This window comes from Aythya fuligula, chromosome 4 (genome assembly GCF_009819795.1).
Source record: "Aythya fuligula isolate bAytFul2 chromosome 4, bAytFul2.pri, whole genome shotgun sequence".
Taxonomy (NCBI): Eukaryota; Metazoa; Chordata; class Aves; order Anseriformes; family Anatidae; genus Aythya; species Aythya fuligula.
The window spans coordinates 44410608-44434472 of NC_045562.1; the positions used below are offsets into that span (position 1 = coordinate 44410608).

The following is a 23865-nucleotide window of genomic DNA, read 5'->3' on the forward strand; positions in this document are numbered from 1 at the left end:
TGAAATCAATTATTAGAGAAAGAACAGCAGCTTTATATATAGTTATATGTGTATTTTAGTGAGATTTAAAGTTTTATAACAACAATAACTGAAAAAAAAGATGTGAGTAAAAGCAAAAACATTAACCACTTTCAGGACACTTTGTTTTTCTGTGGCCATATGTCTTTCAGTATGTTTCTGTAATTTCCTTTTGATGATAAAAGCTATACTAGAGATAGTTACTCCATGCATAAGTTCTTTATAATGATGGTCTAGGCTCAAGAAAGGCTTCTAAAATTGTTTTCTTGTTCTTTCTGGCAGTTGTATTTATCCACAGGCACTCATGTTCCACATAAATGTTGTTTTGTTGTTTTTGTTTTTGTTTTTCCTGTTAACCCACTCCAGCAGTAACAACTTTGCTATCTTAGGTAACAGTTAATAATTATATAAAGGTTCCATTACTAGCTCAGTCAGATACTGTACTTTTTTAACCTTTAAACCAGGGAAGAAAAAGAAACAGTCTTTAAGCAAGTAGTCAACTAACTATTTTTTTCTCCTATATCAGGATCCACGATTCAATGCAGAAGTTGACCAGATCACGGGGTATAAGACTCAGAGTATTCTTTGTATGCCAATAAAGAATCACAGGGAAGAGGTAAGTTGCAGCATTGGGTTCACTTTATGTAATACAGTTTCCAGATATGCTAATTCTTTCAACTTTCATTAGCTGTCAGTCATTATCTTACAGCATAAACCTGTATCTTTTTTTTAAAAAAAGACTGCGTGCTTATGGTTGCTCGGACTTTTATCTTATCTAGTTCAGTAATGTAAGCCAAAGGGAATTGTCAAGAAGAGTTTAACCCCCCAGATGCAGAAGTAGAATATATGAATTTAACTTCAGAAGTGCTGTTCATGTTTCCTGTACCTAGTATCTGTCAGCATTAAAGTTCTCTGCAGGTTTATTGGTCTATCTCAGCGCACACTCAGATTGCAATTAAGAGTTACTGTGCTTTAGCTTGGGTTTTATCTAGGTTATGTTCTTTAGAGTACATAAATTATTTTTTTATCATTGTATAAAAGGTTTTTACATTCTGTTAACTCAGCTCATAAGTAATAAATTAAGAAACACATTAAATGCTTAAGATCAGGCATTGAAAACACGTGGTGTTGATGTGATTTAGAGAAGTCATTGATAAGTCATGTAATGTAAAGTCAAATTACTTCAAATATAAAATAATGTGAACTCCTGCATGTATTTCCCATCAGTGCTACTTCTCACAGAAGTTCTACCTTCCTACCTGATACTCTACCTGATACAATTGCAGTAGGGAGAATTCTTATTACAAACTTGTCTTCTAGCATTGACCACTTCAAGAGTACATTCAGTGAAGACAAAGCACAAAACTGGGATCAAAAAAAAAGCAGGCACCACTGTTTTACTTAGGTAGTTAGGATTTCTTAATTGGTTGGTATTTTTGTGTGTGTGTATTTTGTTTGGTTTTTGATCCTGAAAGCAGTAGCCTTCAGGTACATCATCAGTTCTTAGGAGGCTTGCACAGCATAGGGTTCTTTATAGAGTACATCAGAGCTTTAAGATGAAGATCTTCTTTCCTGTAGTTCCTTTATTTTTCAGAGTATTTATCATTTGGTTCCAGAAAGTTCAAACTCCAAAAACAGATGTTGCCAAGATTGTTTTGAAGATATCATACCTTCTTTTTCTTGCCTTTCCATTTTCCATAAACACTTGACTGAGTTTATTTGTTGAATCTAACTGTAGCTGGCTCGGACGATCAGCCAGGATTTCCTTTCTTCACCTATTGCAAATTTTGGTTTAAAATATTCTTTCAATTTTTCCAAGGACAGAACTTGAAACTGACTTGACACTACCTTGCGGACAGTGCTTCTAGTCTTCCTCTCCTAGTCCCAAACCCGCTTCGAAGTCTTCCCATTTCCAGCTGGCAGCAGCCACTGCTGGCCCTGGGCCAGCTGATGAGCAAATCAGATGCTGTGTGGAGCAGCATTCCATGTCAGGCTGATGCAAGGTTTTAAATTTCACCCATGCCATCCCATTTTCTTTTTGTTGAATAGAAGAAAAAATGCTGTGTTCTATATAAGCGGGATCAGAAATGAAGTACAAGATCTTGCTAGCCAGGGAGCACCAAAGTGCAAACTTCTCATTGTGCCTTTGTGGTAGGTAGGGAAAGAATAAGAACTGTAGTCTGTTAGTGAAACACCATGACTTACAGGCTGAGTAAGCCTGCAATTGGCCGTATCTTCAGCTAGGTTTCTACTCCTAAGTGCATCAGCAAGTGGAAATGAAGCAGGGACATGTTTATTTTGAAAGCTTCAGCCAATGTGAAGTTTGAAGAGTCTGTTACACTCATTCTTGTATGCAATAATTTGAAGGGGTTAAACTAGAAAATCTCTCCTAGGAAAAGATAACACTTATTTTTTCCTGAATTTGAAGTCTATACCAGAAGGTTTTTGTTCCTCTCACCATAACAGTTTGCTAACATGCTTCTGGAGAGATTTTGGAGTCAGGGAAAATCAGCCTTTAATTTGCCATCTGCTTTTTCTGTTTAAAAAAAAATAAATAAAACAGAATATGGGCTCCTCCCTGTGATAAATAAATAAATTCCCAAAGCCCCTCTAGAAATACGGAGGCTAGCGACTGCTTCCTTAGCCCAGGATGTCAGCAGTCACAGTCAAGAGATGATTCTGGAAAACATCCAAAAATAAACACTGAGAATAAGAAGCAACTGTGACTTTTTTGTATGTTTGTTTAGTATTGGTACTATTTTTTAAAACAAAAGAGTAAATAATTGAGATTAAGAAAATCTCATGCTGATTATTAAATCCTCTGGGCCGGCTGAAGTACGGAGATTTTTCCAGTAGATGTTTTTCACATTTTCCTGTATTTCCATGAGGCATGTGAGAAACCAACATCTCACTTAAAAATAGCTACTAATAAGAAATTCCATAGATGAAAAGAAGAGCTCATAAAAAGGACTCAAGAAATAATAGTAATCTTAAAAGGGCAAATAGTGAAAATGAGTACCTCTGCACAGATGCATACCAAAAATGGAATCACATTCACTTGATAGCAGGACTCTTTTCCAGTCCCCTACTTGACCTGTTCTTGCTGACACAAATGTCAGAGAAACGTTGCATTTCAGATCCTGAAAATTCTGCTGACTATGTCATCTAATACCAGATCATAGAAGCTTGTACAGTGCTAGCTTTGTAACGAGTTTTTTCATTTTCCCATGAAAGACTGCAAATACAAACTGACTGAGCTTGGTATGTAGCTTCAGGGGCTTTGAACAAAGTTCTGGCACTTGGAAATCAGTGCTGTATAATGGCTAATAATTAAACAGAAATTCCATCCACCCCATCATATGCCAAAAGATTGCCATGTGACGCTTTCTGTCATGCTAAACTATATTATTTGTTGTTTATAACCATTGAAGAAAACAGTGAGAAAGACAGGCCTTGAGTAATCTGAATTGCCCTCTGCTTAAAACAAACAACAAAATGATTCTAGGTGAAATCATCTAAAGCTATCCCAGTATTTAAAATTGTCCTAAGGTGACTGTGAAGCCACAGCAAAGACTCCGTTTTTCATCCTAAAAGAGTTTCTCTTCTGGTGATTCTTCTGTTGCAGCAGATAACTTTACAGAGTTAAACATATTCACATCAATATATGAAATGTGTAGAGTTATCGAGACATCAATCTATAGACCTACTCTGTGTATCAGAGAACACCTCAAAACCTTCAAAACAGAGTGAATTAGCATCCTCAGTAGTACAAAAAAAAAAAAAAAATCAAATGAAAAGTCAGTATTAGCCAGCTCATACCACAGCTATCAAGGCTATTTCTTTTACAAGACAAAAATGATGGCCACGGGATTTAGCTGTAGCTATTAATACTAACCATTCTAGTGCTATAGTGTTTATGTAGAAATCAGAGATTTATCACTAGTGGCAGAAGATCTAAGGTTCGCAGAATCGTGTAGGTTGGAAGAGACCTCCAAGCTCCCCTAGTCCAACCTCTGACCTAACACTAACAAGTCCTCCACTAAACCATATCCCTAAGCTCTACATCTAAATGCCTTTTAAAGACCTCCAGGGATGGTGACTCAACAACTTCCCTGGGCAGCCCATTCCAGTGCCTAACAACCCTTTCAGTAAAGAAGTTCTTCCTAACATCCAACCTAAACCTCCCCAGGTGCAACTTTAGTCCATTCCCCCTCGTCCTGTGGCTGTTCATATTATGTATGTGAAAATGCATTTTTGGTGTGTCCTTAAACCTTCAATTTTTTTCAGAAGCTCCAAATGCTACTGATTTGCCTTCTATAGTACCCTTAATGAAGTGAGTAAATGCAGTAGCACTTTTTTTCCCCTGATTTTGCTTGGTCTTGGATTCAAACACCCAGAAAAAAGACTACCGAAGTTGTCGGAGAAATTCTCAAGGTGATAATTACTTGCATCTGGTTTTGTAGACATTTGCAAACAAACACTCATTTTGGAAAAAAAAATCTTACAGAACTGAATAGTGAATGGAAGTCATTAGCTTGAAGCAACTTATGCAGTTATTGAGAACTGATACAAGGCTCAGTACAGCTGTCTGGTTTGCAATATCTGCAGAGGGGATGGTTCCTGACTGGAAGAGTCATCATAGCTGTAGTAGAATCTGTACAGGAATGTGTTTTTTTTTTTCCTTTCTGGTGTGCAAAATAATTTCCACAAAATACTATTTTGGTTTAAATCCTATTAAAATCTGTAGGATTTTCTTATGTTGGAACTTTTAGTTGAATTAACTGAGACCTATCTGCTGGGCTCTGAGCCTAAAGTATGTGGAATTGAACTTCCCACTAATTGGCAAGGCAAATCTTCTGTTCTGGCAATGATCACTCCAATTGCTTAGTTGTGTTTTGTTTTGTTTTAATTTGTCCTGTCCTCTCACTGGGAAGCTTTTCGGCATACATCAGGATGGTATTCTGTCTACAACAGCCATTCAAAGTATCCTGCTGAACTTTATAAAACATAACCAGGCGTGTTATGGTTAGCCAACTGAATTCTTTTTTCCCACAATGCCAACTTCAGGTACAACGCATCACAGTGACTGCAGTATAGCCAAGCTACCTTGAAACAAACTACCTCCAGTTCCAGTAGCAGTCTTACTGCAGGATTATGGAGATCGGTAATTTGCTGCTTGGGAAGATTTTCAACTAATGCTGAGATGTATTATAGTAGCTAGACTGCTAGGAATCACACAGGCTACTGTTGGCAAGAATGGTAGAAGAGGATGTGGAAGTTGTTGTTGATTAAAAATGAAAGTCTGTAAATACAGGGCTGTCCCAATAGGATAGTTTTATAAGCCTGATTCAAAGATGTACAAAAGCAGGAGAGCAATAAGCTTAAAACCACTGTCTGTCCTTTCATGTGGATATGTTTCTATCTTTAAAATGAGATAAAAGTTGAGTTTTTCTCTCCCTGTTACCATTCTTTGGCTTAATGTCACTTTTCTTCAGGTGCCAGCAAAATATTTTTTATTTATTTATTCTTAGGACACAAAATGGTATTTTTAAATCAACTGAAATCAGAACCAACTAAAAAAGGTACTAGCTCCCTGTAGAGCGGGAACAGCTTTTACAGAGTTAGGTCCGGAGTCCTAATATACAAAAAAAATGTAGCATGAAACAATCCAGGTAAAACTCATATCTCAGTCGTCATCTACTGAGAGATGCTCCAGGTAGCCTGCTACTTTTAGAGGCAGGAGGCAGCTAACAGTAGAAAAGAGTGAAAATAATGTCCTCTGATAATTAGAGGAAATCTCTCCCTGTAATGTGGATCAGGTTTTATTAAATTGGATAAGTGGTAGAGCTAGAGAGGAAAGCTTACAGAACAAACAGCAGCACTGGAAGATTGCCTGTGTTGCCAGCAATAGTAGAGTTAGGAGAGCTGTGTTCCGAGGTGGTAAAACAGGTACGGCTTCTGACTTAGTAATTGGTGGCTATTTTTTCCTCTTTTTTGGTGGAGTAGTTCTCTGTCAATCCCCATCAAAACTGCTTTCTGTGTTCATGACGTATGTCTGTCTTATATCATCTGAATGGAAAATAACAAAGTGTTTGGTTTCTGATTCAAGGGGATTTTTTCCAGTGACCTTAAAGAAGGCTAGACCAAGGACTGAGGTCCCTTACATACAGCATGTTTGCTTCTGCCCACCCCTTTTGTACTTCCAATACAGCAAACCTGGATGAAGGCTCTTGCTAGGAGCTGCGTGACTAGTTTATACAACACCAACCTAGTCAGACTGGGAATAAAGCTCATCAGTTCGTAGCACTTGACAGCTTGCTGGTTACTTTAAGGATTAGGACACAAGATTACAGGTCTCTAAATATAAGCAAATAATAATTACTGCAGTCTTTACTCTCCCTTAATCTTGGTTTTCTTTGGTCCATAGTACTTTCTTATGATTTCCTCTAGGAGTTATCCCCTTTCACGGCTGTTTTAGCCCCTCTCTGGCCCAGTAGTTTTGCCTTGGGTGAACAAGAAGCATGCAGGATAATTCAGTAGGTATAACAAGACAGTGACAAATAAAAAGTACCTTTGCTTTAGTGCTACAGGACTCCCCTTTCAAGAAGGTTAATTTGGTGCCTGCTTGTAAAAGAAGTAATGAAAGATGAAGTAATGTGCCTATGTAACTTAATACCTTTTTGTTAGACTGGAACAGAGCATTCATCAGTGAATCTTCAAGTGGGCTGTCATTTTTTTTTTTACAGTGTTCGTCAGGATTTACAGAGAATGTTTTATTTCAGATATGAAGTAACGTGTCTTCTTTATTGTCATACAGATTTCACACTTTAATTTACCTGTTATCTGAGTAAGTTTTCTGTATAGCTGAGCTCATAGTAGTTACAGTCACCTTTGATTCAAAATTTGTGCTGGTGTGAATGTAACTCCCAGGTGGAGGGATCAGGCCTGTCGTCTTTTCAGATTTGTTTATAGCAAGTTTCAAAAAAAATTAATTTTTGGTTTTCACACTGTTAGGATTCACTAAAATGCAAGCCTGTGTTCTCCATGGCCTAAAATGCTTTCACATGATTTAGTTTTGTCCTAATTACATAATTACATCAGTAACAGGAACAAACCCTCCTGAGTTTTTACATCTCCTCCTAATTACCTGCTTGTAGGCAAGACTCCAATGTCTAACTAATACACATCTTAGTGAAGTTCACTTGAATTTGTACTGATATAAATCAGAATAAGGCCAGAATCTGGACCAGCTTAATCATGGCACATACTACAAAAGTTTTCTTGCTTTTTTTTTTTTTTTTTTTTTTACAAAAAGAAGTGTTTTATGCAGTTTGTCATCTGCATAAAATTTTTTATCATCATCAAGACAAGCAGGATTTTTTTAGCAGGTTTACTCTCCTCATTACTCCTTCCTCCTTCTGTTAAAAGCTTTTATTGGAAGACCTTAACAAAGATACAAAAATGACCATTTCTCTTGAAGCACATGCCTTTTTTTAATGTATGAGTAACCTGCAGGGCGAAATAGTCTTTTTGCTGTATTGGTGTGGTATTTTTACTGTTTTTTTTTTTAGCTTTTTTAAGCACCACAGGTCTTCCTTTCATTGGGGGAGGTGTTTATGCACAATGAAAGTACTCACCTCTTAATTCTTAAACTCCATAATGATGCCTCTGAACTCATCATAATTGTCTTTGCCTGTGCTGGACCAAAGCTGGAAAAAAATAAATAAATAAATAAGAACCCCCCAAAAAGACAGTGGTGTGGGAAAAGGTCTAATTATTAGCCTTTTCACGTGCAGGTTAACGTAAAAACATATACATTTATTAAAGGATTTGCTTACTACTCAAAGTCTGCTTTAGAAGCATATATGGCAGGTACATTGTTATTACAGTGAGAATGTTCACTAGGTAAGAAGTTTTCCCTGAAGTCAAGGAGAAGTTAACTGTGGGAAGAACTGGGTTGTATGGAATGGACTTGACAGCTGAGCTTTATTTCAGATGGACATTTTTGAGCCCACAGTTGGCACTGATTCATGCTGCAGAACACTGACCTTGTAACATCAGTATTTTGGGAATGCTGGTGTGAGAGATGGTAAATTGTTGTCTTTTCCATTACAAAAACATAACTATATCCCCTCCTTCAGTATAGGAGTTACACATTGAAATGATTAACAGCCAAGTACAGTTTTTTAAACGTGCACACCACATAGTTTTTTTTCTGATATTGTTTATCCAAAAAAGCAAGATGAAAATATGCTGTCATTAACAACTTGCAATGGTCTTACACTACTTAGATTTCAAACAAAGCAAATTGTTTTGTTTTGTCAATCATTTACTTTAGATCTGACAAAAATGTCTAAAAAGAATCAAAAGCTTTACATGTACTTTATAGCTTATTACCACATACCCATTCATGTTATTGTACTCAGCTTCATCTGTTCTAGCAAATTCTAGCCTCAGAGTTCACTGCACTGTAGATTTACTGGCCTTAGCAGAAGAGGAGATCCAGCCATTTAAATAGATGTAACCATGTTAATTGTAATGAAGTGCAGGGTTTTAGTGAGTGACTTCTAGCTCCTCCCAGTTTCCAGCCTACATCTCCTGCCTCTTGTTCTGGTGCTAATCCTCTCTTTCACTTCTGAGTGCCTTCCAGTTTTAGTGTGCTGTGAAGTGGCATGGTTAACATGATTCAGGAGGGTACATATATGGAAGTAAAAGGGTAAGTGGAGGATCCAGGAAAAAGTTTAAACTAGTTTACAGGACAGAATGGTTACTGCCAGCAAACAGATTAAATAACTGCAGTAAGGAATCTAGAGAAATACTATCCCAGTGAATTGTTTTTTTGACTAAATGCTCCCTGTCTTCATACAGACTCGCATGAAAGTCTCTTGAAATTCTCTTGTTTCCCTTGGGCTCTGAAAAACAGACCCAAATTACCACTAAGACATCTATGTTGACTATGTAAGAGCAAGTCCAAAACAGCCATACAGTTTCATTTCTCCCAAAATAGCAGAGTTGGAGGCTACATTAGAAACAAATCAATACTAAGCAAAAATCTGAATTTCACTTTTATATTTAGGAGTAGTTTTGCTGTTTGCCAGGCAGATTGGTTTGCTGGGAGGCTCTCACCAGCATGCAGAATTGAACTCCACAAAGACTGGCGGTAATAAAAGCATCGTTCTTCAGCTGTGTTGTACTCTCACATTCATTTTACGTTTCTTTTAAATCTAAATCAACATCTTTTATTGCAAAATCACATTTCCTGGCTAATTCTTTTCCGCACAGAAAGTTGCAAAAGCACCAGTAGCTCAATCATCTCTATAGGACTGTTTTCTGTTCTGTAAGAAATCATATTTTAATTTCCCAATTCATGTAATTACGTCCAGAAACCTGAAATCAAATTTTATCACAGATTATTTCTACACTAAAAAAGCATCATCTCAAAACTTAACACAACTTAGACAGGACTTTTATAAGAATAAAACTAGATGTGTAATCTTACCAGATTCCATTTTTTTACACTCAAATCCCAAAGCAGACAAGCCAACAAGCAAGTAAATAGAGCTGGTCTGTCAATGTCTTTATAATTATTTCATAAAGTGTAGCAGATCTTTTTATAGTTTATGTAAAAACTCTTTGTTACTATCTATTCTCTGATTTATGTGAGCAGCCTTAATTTATGAAGCCAGTTAGCTGCTGTTCCTAATACATAGTGCATTTGAAATCTAAGGATTTAAGCCATGTGCCAGAAGCAGAAGGAACTACCCAAGGAAGAGTCTTTAATGTTGTTCAAGGCATATAGATTTGTTTTTTTAGGTCTGTCACAGATGTCCTGTGAATGATGTTTTACCTTTGGCTTAGCTTCTTTACCTGTAAAACGATCATTTACTTTTTCCTACAAGTATGTCTGGAAATAAAGTCTGATGACAGATTCCTTAAAAATGATCTAATTACTCCCTTTTGAATACACTAGGTTGTTGGTGTGGCTCAAGCAATCAATAAGAAATCAACTGGTGGGACTTTCACTGAACAAGACGAAAAGGTATAGAAGCTGGACGTTTCTGTCTGTTTTGTTTTCACAGGGGATCAGGGAATAGATATGCTATTGCTTTTCACACTGATCAGACATCTTAAAGTTACTAAAAATTAACCACTGAAACAGTAAGAATTCCTGGTAGTATTGCAAAGTTCTTTCCTTATAGAGCCATGAGAAATGTGGATGTGACATAGTTTAATTTCTCTTTTCAGAATGGTATCTCTCATACATGTCAAATACAGGTTTACTCCACAGAAATGCACTGTAGGACAGTTCCATAGCTTATAATAGACATCATTTTTATGAAGTGTTTATAGCTCTCTTGGCATATCTGACAATGCATATTTGAATATTAAAATTTGCATAGTTATTATTTTTTAAATATTGCATCACTTCTCAATACAGCAATTAGAGAAAGAGAAAAGACCTTGGATAAATTATAAACAATACATAAGATAATCAGTAGAGTAGACAGCACCTTGATTCCTAATTCTCACAATGAAGTTGCTTTCCAGACATTTCCAGACTTCACATTTAGATTTGTATAGCAAAAGAGGCTGCACAAAGGCTGAAGAAATTGACTGAATTTTCAGCAGTAAAAATAAATAAATAAATACCAGGATTTAATGTTCCCCTTTGAAAACTTTCCCCTTTAAAACAAAATGCATACTGAGTATTTACAGGATATAAGAAGTAATCCTATTCAAATAAGGAAAAAAATTGCGGTTTCGCTATGTTAGCAGAATTTTGTTTCCATTTCCCAACGTAACAGAGGCTGATTGTCTGCACCAAGTTTTTCTAGGTAAAATCTGTATTATTGCAAGACGAGTTGGTTCCTCTGTGCTGCTTCTTACCCCAATCCTACTTGTACCAGGATAAACTGAAAAGACAATTAGTTTAAAAAGGGAGAAGAGATTCTTGAGGAAATAACAAATTATGAGTAACTGGAGAAAAAAAAAAAAAAAAGGAACGTGAATGCCAAAAATAGCTTTAAATATCAATTAATATTTCAAAGTTAAAAAAAAAAAAAAATGTAGGAGCTTATCTTTGAATAGAGTTAAGATGCTGTGAGACATTATCTTCATCAGGTGTTTATGCTTATTTGTCTTCAGGATTTTGCTGCGTATTTGGCATTTTGTGGAATTGTTCTTCATAATGCTCAATTGTATGAAACATCTTTGCTTGAAAACAGACGTAATCAGGTATGATCTACAGGTTTGTCCCAGGAATACAAAAATTATGATGGTCAGCTAAAATCTGCACCTTTTCCTGTTGTTTCTGATATGGTAGCAAATCCTTGGCAATTTTTAATTACTCTAGTACTGTGGAGCTCTAACTGCACTGAGAAGTAGCTTGGCACATTTCATCTTGGGCTGTGAAAAGTGTGGGGGAAAACACTAAAGCTACATGTCCAAAATTCATCCCATGTCAATATACTTTGTATTGCCTGAAGTTATCCTGTGGCTCACTCTGTGTACTACACAGCCAGAGGCACGTATACTCCAGAAAATTCAGGTAAAATTATCCCTATAGCATGGCAGGGGTTATACAGATTACTCTTTTAGTCTCCTACAACTATAAATAGTCACTAACAATATTTTCTGTAATGATCAGACAGGAAACTAAATTTCCTAGAGGAATGTAATTTTATTCTGTAGCCATCTATGTAACTGATGGGTTGTTAATGCCCTAGCCTTTGCGGGTAGAATATCTCTGCCCTACATGGTACGAAAAGTTTTTGGAGAAACAACTAGGCAGCAGTTGTTTTAATAGCGTTCTGGTAGGTCTGAGTTTCCAAGTTATTATTGGTGTCTGTAAATTGGTACAAATTTGGGTAATCTTTGCAAATTGGTTCCATGCTTCCTGTGGGGAAAAGGGAATATAATTTGACCACATCTAAGTAGCTAAGTCCTTCAGCAGCAGCTTTGAAATATGGCAGCCTGTACCTAAATGATGTGTTCACCAAATGAGCTCATTAAGCTCTGTTTGAATTACAACAGATAATAGTTGTGCTCAAAAGTCTTCAGTAATTTAAATATCACAGTTGATGTTTTTACAATGCACACATGAGCCATAGGAAACTATTAGGTTTCCTAAGGGCAAATTACTGTGTGCTGTCTGGACTTCTCAAATTTCATTTGATCAGCTGTTAATGTTGATCTGACCGGAAACATCAGACAGCTAACTAGGCTATCTATTTTCTCCACCAAACTGGCTAATAATTCCTGTTGCCTTGCAGTCTGTATGACAGCCAAAACTTAATTTTTGTCACAGACACGTGTTCATTTCATTGATTCAGGGAAGAGAAGAAGAATCAAAGAGTAGGAACTGTAATTATTGCTTACATCACAATCAGTCAAATTTTCACCAAAGACCTTTTTTTTTCCAGGTGCTTCTTGATCTTGCCAGCCTGATTTTTGAAGAGCAACAGTCTTTGGAAGTAATTCTGAAGAAGATAGCTGCCACTATAATATCGTTCATGCAGGTGCAGAGGTGTACCATCTTCATAGTGGATGAAGACTGTACTGTGAGTACGTTTCCTTTGTTAAAAGGCAGAAGTGCTGGGAAGTCCCTGGGAGCGGTATTGGCTTCCCTCCCTTCTGATTCAATAGCATTTCAGACCCACTTCCTCCCCTGCCCTTGCTTTTATGGCATCCAGTCAGGGCAGGTGTTGATTTCAGAGGATTAGGTCTTTGTGTAGGCCAGGCTGCCATTTTATGCAGTCATTTTGCATTACCTATTGGTAAGCTATGGCTCTAAGCTCTCTCCCGTGGCATAGATCTGAATGTAGAACTCTCAAAACTCATTTTATTGGCTACTGATGTAAGACAGGAAAAGGGAAAAGGCTGGGTGAAAAACAATGTGGCTTTTACTTGATGTGCAAAATCAGTTTTGACTGTACTTTTTATTTCTTGAGTATATCTCAACATGGAGTATCTAAACAAGGTATCTGAAGAGAACCATGGCCTCTCCCAAGATCCTGGCTCACTGAAGCAAAGCACAAGCTCCTTTCCTATCTGCCCACTTTTATTTCCTTTGTATTCAAAATAGGCTGCAGAACAAGGAGCAGGATGTTATGTTGCAATAATATTTCCCTGTATTTAAGAAAGTCATTCTTACACAGGAATGTGGAAGAGGAATTTACATAATGTATGTATTCAGATATTCACACAGTCCCTGCAAGTCAGCCAGACTCTAGCACCTAGTTTCCAGTCTGTAGTTTGAATGCTTAGTACAGAGAGAGTCTAATTTCTCTCTACATTTAGGCTTCTCAAATATAAAAAAAACTTATGTGAAAAGAAAGACAGAGATCTGTCAACATGTTTAAAAGGCTTTGATGTCTTCGCCTCCCCAAGCAAAGTAGTTATTATACACTCCTGGTCTGGAATTGGATGAATGTTAGAATATGGAAGTTCTGTGCTAACAGGTAAATTTGGCACAGATTATAAATACCAGCATTTCTTCTCAGAATGATCAGTAGAGATTCAAGACACTTCAGTGACATTTAAAGAAGATAATTATGTCACAGGATTCTGCACCATTGCTGCTAGATGTGAAATGAAGTTAATTTTATACTTGTCTTTATTACAGAATAGGTGTTGATAACTGCCACAAGCATAAGCTTTTCAAATGAATACGACTACTCTAATTTATAACCACACCAATATATTAAAATATCCTCTTGGTATTCCAGGATTCATTTTCTAGTGTGTTTCACATGGAATCTGAAGAATTAGAGGATTCAGCTGAAAATCTGAAGAGGTAAAACAATTAAAGTTTTTTTCATCATGGGAGAATGTTGAAGAAATTTTGATTTCAATATTGTTTTTCATAATAAAGGATGTGGTACCACACCTTTCCATTGGGTACCATGTATTTCTGCTATGAAGCGGGTTTTGCCCTGAAACGTACATAGACAAATTGCCTTAAAAAGAACACTCTGAGCAGAATAGGAGAACAAGGCCTGTTCTCTTCATTTTGTCAGGTCAAAGTACCTAGTTGCATCTCAGGGTTAAGCTGTGGAAATGGGCAAAACATAAGAAGTAAAAATCTTATTTCATGGGCTGCTCTAGAACTGGTCTGTAAGAAGTCTATGTGGGTGACTATGCTGTAGAGCTGACACATCCACATTAGTAGATACCAAACAGTGTATAAGCATATGATTTTAATCAAAAAAAAAAAAAAAAAAAAAAAAAAAAAAAAAAAAACTTTATAAAGAAGGATAAGCATTATTCTTATTTTGTAGATAGGAAAGGTGGATCAAAGGACATGACTAACAAAATCAAGAATAATGACTGGCAGATTTTTAGGTCTTCTTCAAGAAACCACTACAAATTTAAAATGGGAAGGATGGAAAGAAGTAGAAATAATTGTATTAAAATACTCAGATTACATAGTTTCCAAATTTACTCTGAACCTTTGTATTTAAGTTTTGAAAATTACTGTCTTTGTTACCTTTCTGTCATGACAATAAGTTGTTTTAAATAGTGTCAAGAGTGACAAAGAGTACCTAAAACACACTATGACTAATGTAGTGTCAGGAGAGAAATTGAAATTTCTATACCTCTTTGATCTTCTTTTTTTTCAGTGAACATTTCTTATATGGAATGTAATTACATATATTTGAAAATAAACTTGAAAATGCATGGTTTAAGCAAATAACTGTTGAGATGTAGTAGGATTTTAGACAACATACAGTCAGAAAGTTCAGATGTATAAAATGGTACTAAGATCATAGAATAACTGTTTACTTCCTCTTCTGTACTGTGGGAATGGCAGAGACAAATTTTACCTTCCTATTCACTATCCCACTCATGGTTAGTAGTTAAGGGTTAAGGCACTCAAAATGTAATTTACTGCTTGCATGGGCCATTGGTAAATTATTTCTCATAACTGACAGGGAATGTTGGAACCTTAGCTATATAGCTGAATTTTGTTCATGGGACAGCACAGTTATGTTGCAAAAACTGTTCTACAAGTCAGAACTACGAGTTAGAACTTCTGCATTGTTTTAAGGTCACAATTTCAGGCAAACAAAAAAACAAAATGACGTGGATTAGATGGAAAGTATTATGTTACAAGATATAATTTCAGGCTTATTATGTAATCAGGGACCCTGAATTAAACCCAGATCAGACTTTTTCAGAATTATGGGGTATTGCCTTGTATAACCAAGTTGGTGAAATGATGAGAGAATAATTATCTTCCTCAAGCATGGTGAACATCCTTTGGATATACACTTACACCAGAAGGTGTAAAGTCGAGTCAAATGTCTGATCTTCAGTCAAATCTGAAATAAACTTAGGAGTAGGAAATTCACAAATGTTACCAGCTGTACCCAGTCTAAAGAATATGCGAATTTCATCTAGTACTGACTTTTCAATAGTGTGAGATCTGTGAATAGTTTGTTTTCAGAGTTGTTTATTTCAACATAAACTCAGTTGCTCATTCTTTATCCTTCATCTGTATCAACTGAAATGATTTGTTTATTTCTTTAATTGATGTTTGATGTTAACATTTTGGAATGTTAAAGAAATGGTGTAGTGTATAAATTAATCCACTGTGTCATTTTGTGATGCCAGCTGGATTAGGGTACAAAATTTGAACTCAATTCTGTTATATAGCTGTTGGTTATATCTTTCTTGGCCTTATCTGTGGAAGATATTTACAGTTACTTGCTTTGCATAATGAATTGGCCTGTTGTCATACTAAGCAGATAAAAATAATATTTTATCCCTTAGAGACTATGATACAAACAAAATCAATTATATGTACGCTCAGTATGTCAAGAATACTATGGAGCCTCTCAACATCCCAGACGTCTGCAAAGATAGAAGATTTCCCTGGACAGTAAGTAAAATAAACTTACCTTTGAAATTCAGAAATGTTTTTTTTTCTGTCTCTCTTTCAAATCTTGCTTGCTTTCCCCTCAGTACTTTTTTTAAATTTGATGGCCACAGTTAGAATTCCACAAACACAGAGGAAGGTACTATGTTTGCTTTATAAAATTCTTTATTAGTGAAGAAATGGTACACTACTCACACAGTGAGCAGGGTATTTCTATAGCCATTATTTAAAAAGGTTAGCATTCATTTGTCAATGGAAACTGTGATGTGGAGAGCTTGCAGTTTATTCTCTGGAAAGCATTTAAGTGAAGAACAGCTGGAGGCTTTCACAGCAATTCTCTGTAGTTTACTGTGATTGTTGGGAAGCTCTCAAAAGTTCCTTCCGTTTCATTCCCTCCTTTCCCTTCTCGTTCTAGCAAAGAATACATTAATGGTATGTATGCAAGTTCTGTGCTGCTTTTGAGAAGGAACAATTTCACTTTTCTGTGGAAGTTTTTGCTTCACACTTCATCAGATGTGAGCTTGTGGTGTGGTGCACTACTGAACGTACAGATACGGGAGAGCTAGGAGGGCAGGTCACTTTGCAAAACTCAGATTACAATCAGGTTGCGTTCGAAATCATCAAAATAAAGCAAAATTGTAATTCTGTGTTTTCCTCTCAGTGCAGAAACTTGAAAAAAACTCTTCTTACTATAGTTAGGACTGTTATATAGATGGTTTCAGGGAGAGAGTAAGAGGAGGGGTGAGATTTGTCATGATCAGCAGGTTTTTATCAAACTCTTTGTTTTGTGTCACAGAACCAAAAGCTCAGAAAGTAGTGTTGACTGTCATTGTTCCGGGAAGAGGAAAGGAGGAGCAGCAGCATGGTGGGGAGCTGTGTTGCACAGAGAAAAAGGGAAGCAAGGTTTCACTGATGTTTTGCAGGGGATTCTGTGAAGGACAGAGCAACACAGGAACTGAATGCTCACCACTTCAGGTATAGGGCCCTAAGCTGTCTTAACTGCAGGAGTGGAAGTTAAAACAGAATCAGGTGGATGTGCTGCATTAGATAAATACAGATATAAGTGACTATTTTGAAGACATTGTAAAATACATAAAAGGAATACTTTTGGAGTCATTTTAAATGACTCTCTGAAACAAGCCTTTCACTTTGTCAGTAGGTTTAAACTTCTTACACATTTTTTCCCTGGAATCTAGATGATTTACACCTTATGCATGTGAAAGAAACTGGTAAAAGAAAACAACAGTTCTGCTAGAAGGAATTTTGGGTAATGTTTTCCAGTGCAGTCACAGTGGCTGCATCTCCACCACCATACAGGAGCAGTCTCAAGGCTGGGTGGAGGCAAAATCTTTTGAAAGCTGACAAACCCTGGTATGAGGGAAATCCCAGGCGTACCTAGTAACCTAAAAACCCCAGCTTGCCTCTTTCTTTGGAGAACGTTCAACAGCATGCTTACTCACTTTATGAAAAGAACTTTGTGCTTTCTAAATGCATTGGCAGCCTCAGCTACCAACGTAGTGACGTGAGGCAGAAAAACGGCGTGGGTTTCTTCACAGGAGAGCCCTCATGTTGCCTGCCTCAGGTTCAGGCTATCTATAAGGGCAGGATTTAAGCCAAATGCTAAGATTCAGCAGCCATGCCTGTGTGTTTTTTTCCTGAGCCAACAAAGTTAGAGTAGTAGAGACAAAGTTCAAATATCTACAACACTCATTAAAACCATTTATGCCTATTCTTGTTTAGTCTCCTTCCTTTTCATTAATACTGGGACAAGTATATTTTTAAACAGTGTACACTGTGGTCTTCTCCGATCCAGACAAGCTTGAGTTTCAATGCACCTGAAATTTACTGTGAAACAGCAGGTTCTCCTCAAGGTACCTGTAAACCAATTTTCGTGCAAACTTGACTTACTGGTTCTTAACTGCCCCTGCTTGAGAGGTCTAGCAGGGAGAGATGCTGATTCCTAGCCTTTTTTACAGCTCATTTCACAGGTACATCTTTTCAGCCTGCAGTTCAGAAACCAGCAAATCCTACTCTTGAGTTGTTCTATCTATCGTGTTGATAATGGGCTACTAAATATTAAGTTCCCGGAGTCATGTAAAGTAGCTGTCATGATATAATCCTTTCATCTTTTCTTCAAAGAATCATACTTCCTATTGCCATTTATAAGCATTGGAGTATTTAAGCATTAGAGTGTATAAGCATTAGCCTGCACAGAAAATCTTCAGTCCCTTGCACAGGACAAGACAAAAAAGCAACAGCAGTAAAAGCAAGCAAACCAAAACAAAAAACACAGCCAACCAAACAATCCACCCCCCAGCACTTTTGATCTGAAATATTAGTGTATACACACTTTTTGTGTCACATACGATTAGAGACTGACCTTCATTTACTTCTCAGCAACTGCCAAATTATTCCAGGGTCCAAGAGCAACAGAGCAAATCTAGGTCATTTGCTCACCAGATATTTGAAAAAGGTGTATTGTCATTTTGTTCCACCCTTTCACCTTCTCATTTCCTAGATAAAGTCAGTGCTCTTCTCTTGGGGCATGACAGCAAAAAATACATCCAGCCTAGCAACGATAAAAGGTCTTAGGAAGACTGTAGTATGTTGACCTAGTCAGAAAACTGGTCATTCTTTGGATCATAACTTGGTCTCCGCTACCAGACTTTTCATTACATCACTGGGTTAATCAAAGTGTCTCAAATGAACCAAAAGGGTTTTACAAAAATTTCAGTCACAAAATGCACAATTAGCTTAATGCCAGGTAGCTACTCCTGTTTTATGACAACTGTTCTTTATGTGGCCATACTGTAAGTGAAGGTGATATGCTGGAAATGGGAGAAGTCAGTTACTTTCACAGCTCTTCACCTGATGAGAATAGAAAGGTGTCCTAAAGCCCAGCTGATCCATTTTCAGCTGCACCAAGTTGAATACTTTGTCTTGGTGCAAAATTGTCATTTTTGTGAAAGCAAAATGAAAGAACCTATTACAAAATTAACACATTTTTAGCACAATTACACAAGTCACTGGGAACTCTGATGATTATCATCTTTACCTGTATTATTATTATTCACTAAATCTTGTATCAGATGGACTGTTTATTATACCATCCAGCCAAAGATATGCAAACTCTTTGAAGACATGACTGCTTTTTGAAGGAGAATGTGAACCAAGAATAGCTGTAGGCCCCAGCTCTACATCATTTTCATTTCAGGCACCTAAGCATTAGTCTTAAAAATTGTAACTGTATTTTTTGTTTGTTTAACAGAATGACAATGCAGAAAATGTAAATCAACACATAAAGAGTTTGCTGTGTACACCAATAAAAAATGGGAAAAAGAATAAGGTGATAGGTAGGTATCTTTACAAAAAGTATTTTTGTACTTGTCATAGCAATATTTCTGCCTCCACAGTAAACTCTCAGCAACGTGGAATCTAAACACAGGGGAAGAGACCCTTAATTGTCATGCTTTCAACTAATAAGTCCATTGCAACCTTGCCTGTAAATTGCTTGCCTTACAAGTTACCAGCTACCTACAACTCTCCTGTGATATTTCACCATTTTCGTAGCTTCATGCGCTTGATAGTTTTCTATAAGTAAAATTATTTTCACTGTTTCCTTTTCAGAGAGTCAGATACCACTCTCACTGTTACAAGGCAGTGAAAGGAAGACAAGTAAATCAGTAAATAAGCTCTGAGCTTTTAGGGAACAGAGGTAGTACTCTGAAAGTATAGCATGTGGGAAGGCAAGCAGGCTGCGCATACAGTGACAGTTTTTTGCAAATAAGATTTGGCTACAGAAAGATTCATACATGAGAAGGTTAAGTGCTATGCAGAATTGTTGCTATGAATTGCCCTTTAGAGTTGCCTGCTTCTACTAGTTGATTGCATAGGAAGGCTACAGTCTTATTACAAGACACTAAATTTAAAAGCCCAAATCTACCTAGCGCAAATACCGCTGCAGCATCTCCTTTGCCTTTTCTTGAACTTTTCTTCTTTTTTAAAGAATGCCCAATGGTTTCCTGTGGTAAAATTTCCATAAGTAATTTGATGTCGCTTAGGCACACATAGGCCTAGATACTTATGGAAACTTAGAAGCCTATTTATCTTTAGGTCCCTAGAAATATTTAGGTGTCCAGGGTCTGGATCCTCCAAGATGAAATAAATGCCTAAATTTTCTTGAGGATCTGTCCTAACCAATGCTTCATGGAATAAGTGTAATGAGTTTTAAGTCTTTCCACGAGTTTCAGATTCACCTTAGGCAAGAGGAGGATGCTTTCGAAAATTACCAGGGCCTCCCTGTCCCATGAAGAGCAGAATGCTTGTCAGCCTACTATGCTGGCATCAGTAAGTTCCACAACCAAACTGAACATAAAATATATTAATTTCCAGATAGAAGTGTGAATTCAACTTCCTCAGCTTTACAGAATTTGTCAAGAAAATGTTCCAAGATTGCATTTTTAATCGTCTTCAAGTAATTGTGCTTGAGAATTATGACAAAACTACATAATCAATGTATACAGTAAATGCAAGACTCTTTTTCCATGAAGACAGCTCTTTATGTAAAATTCCTGAAGCAAAAAGAGAAGCATTGTCTTTACTGAATAGCATTCTTTGAAATTTCTTCTTATACCAACCTCCTCAATGATTTTTTGTATTACTTTGTTTTCTGTATTCTACCAGACTCTAGAAAACAAAGATGAAAATTGAACTGTTGAGTTTTAATTACATTTGCTTCGCTATGCTGTTAACTATCGATAAAAGTTACATCAGATCTCACATGGAGTTTTTCTATTGTTGTGGTTTTGTTTTTGTCTTTTTTTTTCTGTGAAATTTCAAACTGAAAGTTTCAGTCAGGCAGCATTTTTAGGTGGGCTTTTCAAATCTGAGCAGTTCTCAATAGGAGATGTTCTTCAAAGTCCTTTCAGGTTTCACAGCCCACCTAATGTTCAAATCTTTAACAGGGCAACATCAAAAACTTGTTTCAGGGACAGTACCTATAGGTTCCTTTAACATATTGTATAAAAATATTTTGTCTTCCTTTTTTAAGATTAGTATACCCAAAACCAGAATTTGGAGAGTGAGATGTGCAGAGGGGTAGTGAGGGTAGGAAAAAGCATCCACAGCAAAACCAAGCAAATATTACTTGAAGAGAGATAAAAAGATATATATTTTTTTTTACTCTCCTGACTTGTACATTTTTCAGATTTGTGTTGAAAACTTTATAGAATCTTTCTGTGGTTTTGTAAGTATGGCCCAATAAAAGAAATTTGAACACCTTTACTACTAACATGAGGACCCCTGAATGCTTTTGAAAAACATTCCAGTTAAGAGCCTTAAATAGCACACAGCATATTTGCTGTAGTTTTCTCATTTTTTAAAAGGCATTTATGTGTATCCAAATGCTGTGCCTTTTAAGAATTCATTTGCACTTGTGGCTTATTCACTGTTGAATCTGACTCTTGTGTTTGTTACATCACAGTTGCTATGGAAATAATTATAAAGTCATAAACAGTACTAAACAGAGATTTGAAAGTGAGTTCCATGAGATTTTCCCTGGGTTTTATAAGTCAGCTTCTTTTTCCCAGGGATGGTTAATCTTGTTCTTAGTGAATCCTTATTCTCCAAAATCATATATTTTTAATACCATTTAAGTATCTACTAATCCATTAAAGTGGCATCTTCTTTGCAATATTCAAATACCACAACCCCTGCTCCAGTGGTTTACAACTGCAACTGTAATCTTACTGATCTCTCTAGAGGAGCCTTGGATACTAAAGTTCTTCAAACACAATATAATTTGGAAATAGGATGGTGTTCGTATAGTGTCACCAGACATTAAAATTTCTACATGCTAGGCCATTGTTCTTCTAAAAATATAGCTTACACATGTGCAACATTCTTTTCCTCCTTTTTTCTACTTACTGTAAAAGGGAAGATATAAACTAGCTCCGTCACAGACTTTTTAAAAAAAAAATTATGGTTTTTGATTAAGTCTGTAAACGTACGATGCTAGAATTACTTCCATATAAAAAATCATTATTACTAATAAAACCTTAGAGTAACCGATTATGTTCACTGTTGATTCTACTGTTAAATAGTATTTGTTATAATTTCTTGCCTATCAATAAAGAGAAAGCAAATCCGTCCTCCCGGACCTTATGGTGGCAAAGTGTAAGGCATTCAGATTCTGTTCATATAGTCTATGTAAATGAAGAGTAGCTCTGCTAGAGCAAGAAAACCTGAAAGCTGGTAAACAGTGTTCTGGAAACATCATTAAATAGTTATCCTTTTTAAATACATATTTAATGTAAGCTGGTTAAATACATATTTAATAAATTATTGTTTCTGCTGCAAAATGTTCTTCATAAAATACATAAAATATACAAACTTGTAAGCAATTACAATTTATATCAAACAAAGAATACTGCATTTTGTCATATTTTTTATTTTTATTTTTTTTTTAGAATTCTTAATTTGCAACTATGACTTTCACTGGGACAGTTATTTGCAACTGATCAGGAAATATTAGGTTGTTGTTTTTTTTTTTTTTATCTTTAAAACTGCTCGTACTTACACTTATGAGAGTGAGAAAACATCTGAACTTGCTTAAGACAATAATCACTCTCACAGCAACTTAGGGCAAAGACATGTTTTTATGATGCAGCTGCTTTAATTCATACTCTGATTTCTTAGCAAAAACTGCCATTTGCTAGGTGAAGCTAAACTGAGGTATGTATGTGAATTTCCCTGTGCTTAAAACAATCTGAAGGCTTGGTAGAAGTTACCTGTCAAACCTCTCAATGGCAAGTGCACAGAAAAGTCTGGCACTAAAGAGCAGAAATTATTAACAAAAAATAAACAGATGCAATCATCAGCAATTTTGAAATTAACAATATGATTTCAGTAGGATGCTTTTGGATGACTTCAGTAGTCTTTGGAGCAGGCCGTAATCCAATCGCATCCTCACGGAGTCAGCAAATATATTTGAACTTCAAGCCTCAACATGGCTATTTTCTGTTTATTTCATTTATTTTAAAAAATTTCCAGTACTGACTCAAATAAGGAAGTGAAAACTCAGTGTACCAATGTTCTGACTTTCATAAATGTTCTTTTGGCATGCTTACAAAAATTTAATTAGCCTCCAAAGGACAAATCGTCTTTAGGGATTAAATCAACCTAGAATACCATTAATAATAAAAGTCAGGATGAAAAACTACCCTAGAATTTCACCCAAATTTTTTGGTTTATAAATCCTAATAAATGCTTTTGGGTCTACCAAGTAGTGTATGATATTTTAGTATTTATTCTGTAATACAGTGAACTCGCTCTAATGAACTTTGGGATGAAAAGTTCTATAGCACTACGACGTGTCACTTTAATGTATTTGGTGGTTTGTACTGTGGGCTAAACAGTCTTAGGCCTAATTTTTCCCTTGATGTACCATACCATAGATGGTATTTTGGCAATTCTCTGTATTCTTTAAATTTCTCTATCCTGACTTAGGGGTTTGCCAGCTTGTGAATAAGATGGAAGAAAACTCAGGCAAAATCAAGGCTTTCAACAGAAATGATGAAGAGTTCCTGGAAGCTTTTGTCATCTTTTGTGGCTTGGGGATCCAGAATACACAGATGTATGAAGCTGTAGAAAGAGCAATGGCCAAACAGATGGTGACACTAGAGGTGAGCTCAAAATCTAGGTGGTCTTTAATTGACACAAAACAGATCCTAACTTCCTCCAGACCTTCACTGTTCTATACAGAAGTGCAGCTACTCCCATGAATACTCAATAGAAATTGTGCTCCCCCATGAGAACAGCATTTGGCCTGCTGAGTTGCACAGGAATTCTTCTGCTGGTTTCTGTATCTAGACGGCAAACTATTTCATTTGGTATTGTATTTTAACTTTACTCATGAGATTTAGTGGTGAACTGAGCACATCTTTTCCTCCACATGAAGCTATGCATTG

General features: G+C 36.4%; 1 protein-coding gene across 3 annotated transcripts in view; it reads left to right on the forward strand.

Annotated features, from left to right (window-relative positions):
- PDE5A (phosphodiesterase 5A) overlaps positions 1 to 23865 on the forward strand; it is a 60514-nt gene that overhangs the window by 15352 nt on the left and 21297 nt on the right. For all 3 annotated transcript variants that reach the window (XM_032187205.1, XM_032187207.1, XM_032187208.1), the window contains exons 3-10: positions 545 to 634; positions 9989 to 10057; positions 11164 to 11253; positions 12441 to 12578; positions 13746 to 13813; positions 15793 to 15901; positions 19167 to 19251; positions 23405 to 23580. In XM_032187205.1, coding sequence (XP_032043096.1) covers positions 545 to 634; positions 9989 to 10057; positions 11164 to 11253; positions 12441 to 12578; positions 13746 to 13813; positions 15793 to 15901; positions 19167 to 19251; positions 23405 to 23580 — 825 coding nt within the window. The remainder of the gene's footprint in view (positions 1 to 544; positions 635 to 9988; positions 10058 to 11163; positions 11254 to 12440; positions 12579 to 13745; positions 13814 to 15792; positions 15902 to 19166; positions 19252 to 23404; positions 23581 to 23865) is intronic.